Genomic DNA, 8,506 nt, shown 5'->3' on the forward strand with positions numbered 1-8,506 from the left:
GTTAAGATAGCTTATCATTGGTAATGCTAACGGCCAACGGCAGCGAGCCAATGCTTAAAAATAGCATCAACTTCCAACAATAATGACCAATAGTAAATAAAGTAAGTCATTGATGTTACCTTCATTCATTTGTTCTGATAATCTCGTTGGCTGTTGCACGTAGTTTTGATTGCGCTTAGTGTAGCGGTTTAGTTGCACAAACATTATGCAACTCACAACTCATAAATGCAACCCAGGTGTGTTGAAAAGTTTCATGTGTAATGTGTGTCCAGGTGGCGTGGTGGTCTATTCCATTGCCTAGCAACACGGGGATCACCGGTTCGAATCCCCGTGTTACCTCCGGCTTGGTTGGGCGTCCCTACAGACACAATTGGCCGTGTCTGGGGGTGGGAACCTGGCTGTGGGTATTTGTCCTGGTCGCTGCACTAGCGCCTCCTCTGGCGCCTGTTCGGGGGTGGGGGTTGGGTGGAGGACTGGGGGGAATAGCGTGATCCTCCCACGCGCTACGTTCCCCGGTGAAACTCCTCACTTAAGGAGAAAAGAAGCGGCTGGGGACTCCACATGTATTGGAGTCCTTCCCGGATCAGCAGAGGGGGTGGAGCAGCGACTGGGGCGGCTCGGAAGAGTGGGGTAATTGGCCAGGTACGATTTGGGAGAAAAAGGGAGGGGGGGGACGTTCATGTGTAACGTCGGCCTTAAGTCACTACGTTTCGTTGAACGAGGTGACACGATGGTGATTTCAGCAGTGCCACGGTGTTTGCAGTAATGTGGAAAATCACAGTTGGTGTCTGTTGCGACATTCCCGCCAAAAACGCCAAGTACCACTCACACAAAGCAGTGACGTGTTGTATGTCACCAGGAAGGACAAACGCTCCGTGTCCTGGCGTTTTGGCAGACAAACTAGTTGGAAGTTTCGAAATGACTTCTGGGGAGTTGCGTACCAAGAAAACGAACACAACGGGATCTTTGGAGATCGCTCCTTTAACTTCTCCTCGTTTATGCTTCTGTAAGCCAACAGCGACAGTCAGCAGCTCAAACCAACAGCGAGTCAGTAGCTCTAACCAACAGCGAGTCAGTAGCTCCAACCGACAGCGAGTCAGTAGCTCTAACCAACAGCAAGTCAGTAGCTCCAACCAACAGCAAGTCAGTAGCTCCAACCAACAGCGAGTCAGTAGCTCCAACCAACAGCGAGTCAGTAGCTCCAACCAACAGCAAGTCAGTAACTCTAACCAACAGAGAGTCAGTAGCTCCAACCAACACCGAGTCAGTAGCTCCAACCAACACCGAGTCAGTAGCTCTAACCAACAGCAAGTCAGTAGCTCCAACCGACAGCGAGTCAGTAGCTCCAACCAACAGCGAGTCAGTAGCTCTAACCAACAGCGAGTCAGTAGCTCCAACCAACACCGAGTCAGTAGCTCCAACCGACATCCAGTCACCACCGTCTGCCTCCACAACCCTCACCAGCCTGTAGTGACGGGACTCAGGGCAGGTTTAGTGGATTCTCTGTCAAGTATCCAACTTTAGCATGTGGCATCATAACCCCGCCTGTCACGGCTTCCACGCCGGCGTCCTGGAGCCTCGTCTACAGAGAGAGAGGACCACCGGGTATAGGTGATCGTACCCCCGTGCCGAAAGGCAAACCCCCAACCTTGTGCGAAAATAACACAATGCCAAGTCCAGACCTGGTGTATGAAAATGTTCTGCTGGGGGCCCCGAAGCTGCAAGAAGACCCACAACCACTACACTGGTGGGGAGCACTGAACCTGACCCCCCCCCCCCAAAAAGGTGCAATTATCTGGAAATAATATGAAAAATCACATTTGAGTTTGTTCATGGTTTTGAGCCTGCGGTCAGTTCATCTTTTCTTTACAATATATTATGATGTATTACTTGTAATAAAACTATATTATGATGTATTACTTGTAATAAAACTATAATATGGTGTATTACTTGTAATAAAACTATAATATGATGTATTACTTGTAATAAAACTGTAATATGATGTATTACTTGTAATAAAACTGTAATATGACGTATTACTTGTAATAAAACTATAATATGATGTATTACTTGTAATAAAACTGTAATATGACGTATTACTTGTAATAAAACTATAATATGGTGTATTACTTGTAATAAAACTGTAATATGGTGTATTACTTGTAATAAAACTGTAATATGATGTATTACTTGTAATAAAACATGTAAACTGGAGACAGGTGGGTTGTTTTTGTGCGGTGCTCGAGCATATTTTCAGATATGATATCCGGATCAACTTGACGATGGACTCCGGGTGTATTTTTTGATTTCGGAGGCCCTTGTTCTCTTTCCCCCGCCTCTCGACTCGCCCGCCTAGCCTTTTCACCCCCCACCCCCCCCTCACTGCCGATGAAGACGATGGTGATGATGGTGATGAAATAGGGTGCAATACTTTCTGAAGAAGTGTTTTTCTTGGGGGGGGGGGGGCGGCGGGGCGCCTCGCTCCTGGCCTGTTCGGGAGCCACGAGACGAAACCCGCGTTTGGAAAACATTTATCTGATTACCAAGCAGGTTCGGTCGGCGCCGAGGAGACGAGGAGGACGCGGGGCGGATTTCAGAAGACTCCCTTTAAAAAGTGTTGTTGGATATTTGCTTATTGAGCCAGGCGTTTCGGCGTACAACGGGCGAAGATGAAAACAACCCCCCCCCTACCCCCCCCCCCAGTTTATTTACACAAGATGGGACATTTTACGCTACACGACAACAAGATGTAGTGCAACAACAACCCCTCAGCACGAGAGCCTTCTTCTTCTTCTTCTTCTTCTTCTTCTTCTTCTTCTTCTTGGTTCTCCTCATCGTTGATCAACACTTGGCTTCAGATACAGCCGCCTGCCTCGAGCGCTCGACGTGGGGCCAAGTCCCGGGAGACCCACCTGAAGGAGGCCTCAGGGTTCTCGAGCCGACGGGACGAGTCTGGCATGTAACAGCGGGATTCCCGTCAAAAGAGCAGAAAAGAAAGAAGCTGTTTGAGAAACGTAACGTTTCAGGCTTCAAGGTCAAACTCAGAGATGTCGCCCCTTTTCTCCTGTCAGATCAAGTTCTGTTTCCTCCGTTGTTATCCCGCCACGTCACATGACCCCGCCACGTCACATGACCCCGCCACGTCACATAATCCCGCCACGTCACACAATCTCTGTTGTTCAAGTGTACACTTGTTTATCATCCACTGGTGAAAGTGTGTAGTATTTCTTTTTTTGCAGTGCACTTTATCTTACCTCTCTGTCCAAAGTGAGGCAGGAGCCAAAAGAAGGCCACTCTTCCTCTGCTTCCTCCTCCTCTTCTTTATCTCCTCCCTCCTTCGTCTTCTTTTCTCCTTCTCCTTCTTCTTCTTTGTCTTCGTCTTTTCTTCTTCTTCCTCTTCGTCAGCTTCATCTTCTTTTCTTCTCCCCCTTCTCCTCCTCCTGCTTCTTCTTCCCTTTTTCTTTCTCCTAATTAATTAATCTATTTATTTATTTGTTCTTCTTTTATGGTGTTCGCCAGTGACACGTTGCGTCACAGCAGCCTGGTGTGTTGTGAATGAGTGACACCTGCCACACACGGGATGCTTTCCAAACCCGGTTCTATGAGCCGCTCTGATACATGTGCTTCATTTCCTCTGTGTGTGTGTGTGTGTGTGTGTGTGTGTGTGTGTGTGGCTGTCCGTCCCTAACATTATCTCGTCCTCCTGTCTCGTCCTGTGAGTGACGCGCCACAGCCCAGACAGCAGGTCCATCCCGTGGTCTTCTGGGATGGAGGAAAACTCGTCTCTCAGTGAAACATTGTGTCCTTCCTTCCTCCACTTGCACACAGTGTCACGCAGCTTGTGTAGAAGAAGAGTCTGCACACAGAGCAATGTTTGTTGCCGCATTTGTCCGGAGGATGTTGTGTCAGTTGACTTACTGACCGATGGCTTGTAATAATACCACTTTATTCATTTAAGGTCATTCTGCTATTGGAAGACCTCCTGGATGACACAACCTGTTAAATAGCTCAAACATATGGGATGATAATGTCTTCACGCTTCCTGCCAAATGTATAATATGTGTCTGCTGAAACTGATCACGAAAGACCAGAAAATCACAACAGCTTATATGTGTGTGTGTGTGTGTGTGTGTGTGTGTATTTACTTTAATATTAAATATTAATATTAAATGACTCTATTTTAATGTTTGTGTGTATATAATATGTATATACATATATATATATATATAAACATAATAATAATAATAATGAACGTTATTTATATAGCACTTTTCAAAACAAGGTTACAAAGTGCTTCACAGAGCAGGATAAAATTGTTGTTAAAAATTACATACACACACACACACACACGCTATATCTGTATATCCAGTGATTCAAGTAATTATACTTTTATTATTTTTATTTTGCTCCTTGTTTGTTGAGCACTTTCCCTACCGTTGAGGGTTTCATTTAATGAATATTACATATATATATAAACTGTATGATTAGACTGTTTTATTTCAAATATGTGCAGATTTGTCTGTCAGTGCAATTGGTGATCAAACGCTGCTAAAAACAATAAAAATAATTTGCACCAGGTAAATGCTGAGGATGCTGGGGATGCTGGGGATGCTGGGGCTGGCAGAAGTCTCGGTATTGCATCAGTATGAGCGCTAGTGTGTTTTTATCTCACCATTTCTTGTGTCTTTCCTCACAGACAAGCACGAGACCAAGCTGAAAGGGCTCATCTACTTCCAGGCCATCGAGGAGGTTTACTACGATCACCTGCGCAGCGCCGCCAAGGTACAGAACACTCTTTCTCTCATTTATAACGCCACTCTCTTCATCTGTCAGTCATCTTTTAAAATTTACATGAATAAGATCAGTAATTTTCAGCAATATGTGGTCTTTCAGGTTTACTATGAAATATCTCAACTAGGAAGTAAAATTCTGATAATATGCAGTTTCTGACCAAATTAAACTTGGCATTGTTTTCAAATGGAATTTCTATTTGGCGACATGAAAGAGACTCAGCGTGGAATGTGTGAAGTTTTCCTTCACAATAATTTATCACGTGATTTACTCTGCAAGTGAGAGGTGTAACGATCTGGCCCCATCCTACCCCACCCCACCCCCCCGCCCGGTCGCTTCTTTGTCTGCATGTGTCAAGATGACCGTCACCGTGAAAAGCCTCTGAGCGGCGGTTTACCAGCTGCACCTTCTGTTTCCTGTCGTTCTGATAAGTCTCCCCGTGACGTCATGTCCCTTTCTCCTCGTGTCGTCCCCCAGAGCCCGAACCCGTCTCTGACCTTCTGTGTGAAGACACATGACCGCCTCTACTACATGGTGGCCCCGTCTGCAGAGGCCATGAGGATCTGGATGGACGTCATAGTGACGGGTGCCGAGGGCTACACACAGTTCATGAGCTGAGGGACCAGCCAATCTCATGCCTGCATTTTAACACAAGAGAGAGAGGACGGGCGAGCGAGCACCGAGACAGACAGGCAGATAGACAATACTGACTGACTGGCAGGCAGGCAGGCAGGCAGGCAGACAGACAGAGAGACTGATTGGCAGACAGGCAGACAGACACAATGACTGACAGGCAGACAAAGAGACTGATTGACTGACTGACTGGCAGGCAAACAGAAAGACAGACAAAAAGACTGATTGACTGACAGGCAGGCAGACAGACAGACTGACTGACAGACAGACAGAACCCTCTGTTGTGTAGTGAGCATGCTCCCAGTCGCCGCCTTGTCAACTGTAATGGATGGACGAGCAGCGCGTGATGCCGGCATGTGATGCCGGTAAGTGATACCGGTAAGTGATGTCGGTATGTGATACCGGTATGTGATGCTGGTAAGTGATGGATGGACATCTGCAGAGATGAATAATCTGGTTCTTTCGCCAAAAGACTGATGCTCTTGCAAAAAATGAAGGCTTTGCAATAAAACAAGTGCATTTGTAAAGATGTGGTAGCTGTACTTGTACTTGTCCCACAGGCGGAGGAAGAGAAGAGTTTATACCAGCTGATGATGGATCGATTAAGGAGCTTTGTAACTAAGACATAAAGTAACCATTCTTGTACTTTTCTTCTTTTAAAAATCTTCATCAGTAACATTATCAGCATTAGCATAGCCATAAACATTTCATATAAGTTATTACGACGGGCTCGAACTGTTTACACTACCAAAGCCGCTGAACATGAACATGCAGTGTTTCACTGTACATTATGTTTTTATTTTTACTTTTGTTACATTTGTAGTTTTTTTTCTCCTCGAACTCTGTAATTTTTACAACTGAAAGATGAACGAGACTTTTCATTAATACACTATTGTAAAAAAAATATTAGTACAACATAAATGAACGTATTTTAGTAATATTTCAGCAATAATTAATAATCAAGAGTTGTAAGTGTTCAGTAAAAGCGGTACTCAGTACTGAGCTCTGTACACCTCATGTGATGTGTGGTCATCATAATGTCACAAGTCTGATGGTGCTCTGCAGCTTTCTGCAGCAGGGGGCGACACAACATGAAGGTTCCTGTACTTTGTACTTTATATACTTTATATACTTTATTCAGAAGCCAGCAAGGTGTCCCAGTGGTGCGTTCCCACAAGTCATGAATTACATGACTTAATGCTACAATAATACTGTATCGCTTGTGTGTATACTTAATAAAACATATGCATCTGTCACGTTGTCCCTCATACTGGTGGCCCGTCGCCACTAAATCAGCATAACGATTCAGCCGTTAACGACTGTTATGCCTTTAATTGTGTTTCATTGTTCTGGTGTTTTACTCGCCTCAACACTTTGGACTAAACTGGCACGCAGAAGAAAGAAACAACGAAACTTTATTTTGTCATAGTATTGCTACAATGACATAATATTGTTACAGTGACTGTGTTCTCCGCTTTTAACACCAAAGGAATGGAGAATGTTAAAAAATGGTGTGATATCAATAAGTTACCACTAAATGAAAATAAAACACAATTCATGGTGCTGGGTGGTTTTAGGGTGAATTGTGACATAAAAGTGAAATTAAATGGAGATAAAATTGAAAGAGTGTTTGAAACTAAATTCTTGGGCGTGATTATAGATAATCAACTCTGTTGGAAGCCACATATAGAATATATTAAACGTATCTAAATCTGTTGCTGTTCTCTACAAGGGATGTGCTGGTAGTAAATGTGTGCGTATATTGTGTTTTTCACCGATGATGTCGTATCTGTCTTACTGTGTTGAGGTTTGGGGAAATGTTTATAAAACAAATATAGACCCTATAGTTAAACATCAGATAAGAGCTATTAGAATAATAAATAAAGCTTGTTACTGTGAATCAACTAATCCATTATTTATACGGTCCCGCACCTTAAATTCTTACATGTTGTGTATTTAGAAACACTGGAAATGCTTTATCGAGCTGGAAGTAAAAACCTCCCTGTTTGTATCCAACAACTTTTTAAATGAGGAGGAGGAAACTATAGTTTAAGAGGGTTGTGTACTTTTGAGACATGTGAAGTGAGAAGCAGTGTAAAACACAGCTGTGTTTCAGTGTTGGGAGTCGAGCGAAGGAATGGTCTCAGTGATGAGGTGAAATTGTGTAGCTCGCTGTCGAGTTTCAGAAAATCTTAACATGTAAAATAATTAAGGATTACAACTTAGTATAAATTCTTCTTTGTCTTCCTTTTGTAACTGATGATCTAGGCTACCTTAAGGACTGTGTAGGACAGGCAACAATAAGTCTTGGGCTTCAACCCAGGCCTTTTTGGGTCATTGATTGACCGAGTTGTGTTGTGTGAAATGGACCGGTGTAAACATGTATGATGATGATGGTGTTCTGTTTCTGTCTGTCGCACATGAACATAAATGTATGACCCAATTAATCAATCAGTCCTATTGTATAGGAGCAGTGGGCAGCTGCAGCTCCCGGGGACCAACTCCAGTTCTTCTTTCCATTGCCTTGCTCAGGGGCACAGGCAGGAGTATTAACCCTAACGTGCATGTTTTTTTTGATGGTGTTGCCTCTCCACAATGGAGGTGGTCTGTGTGCAGTCAGTCAGCCGGTTCATGTCGGTGTTAACATGCATTCTCTACACAAGCTGTTTCACAGCTCCAGCTCCAGTCACAACATGCTGACTGACGAGCGCAACATAACTGACGTCCTTGGGCGCACAGGACTCAGCAGACCAGGCTCCCTCCGCCGAGCCAGCTCTCCCAGCCGGACACTGACGACACCAATGTAACCGGTTATTTTCTTGTCCGGTGCGGGATTCGATACGGAGTGTACTGCACCACAAGGCGACATCGCTAACCGCTCGGCTAAAGGGTCAGACCCGTTAGCTAGGGGCTAACGTGTCTTATTAGTAGTTTACACCAAGAACACAGCCAACGCCAGGCGAGGCCGCCGCCAGACCGCCCTCGGTGTTATCGGAACTGCCGGTCTGCATGGGCTAGCAGTTAGCTTAGCCTGCCCCGCTTCCGCGTCCTGTCAGACCGCCCTCGATGTTTCCTCTTCGGA

At 44.8% G+C, this 8,506-nt stretch overlaps 1 protein-coding gene across 3 annotated transcripts in view; it reads left to right on the plus strand.

Annotated features, from left to right (window-relative positions):
• The window catches only part of phldb1a (pleckstrin homology-like domain, family B, member 1a), an 86,961-nt gene extending 79,717 nt beyond the window's left edge, over window positions 1–7,244 (plus strand). For all 3 annotated transcript variants that reach the window (XM_056284960.1, XM_056284958.1, XM_056284961.1), the window contains 2 exons: window positions 4,697–4,782; window positions 5,269–7,244. In XM_056284960.1, the coding sequence (XP_056140935.1) occupies window positions 4,697–4,782; window positions 5,269–5,409 (227 nt within the window). In that variant the 3' untranslated portion in view covers window positions 5,410–7,244. The remainder of the gene's footprint in view (window positions 1–4,696; window positions 4,783–5,268) is intronic.
• Window positions 7,245–8,506: the final 1,262 nt, after the last annotated feature.

Source organism: Lampris incognitus, chromosome 8, assembly GCF_029633865.1.
Source record: "Lampris incognitus isolate fLamInc1 chromosome 8, fLamInc1.hap2, whole genome shotgun sequence".
Lineage (NCBI taxonomy): Eukaryota > Metazoa > Chordata > Actinopteri > Lampriformes > Lampridae > Lampris > Lampris incognitus.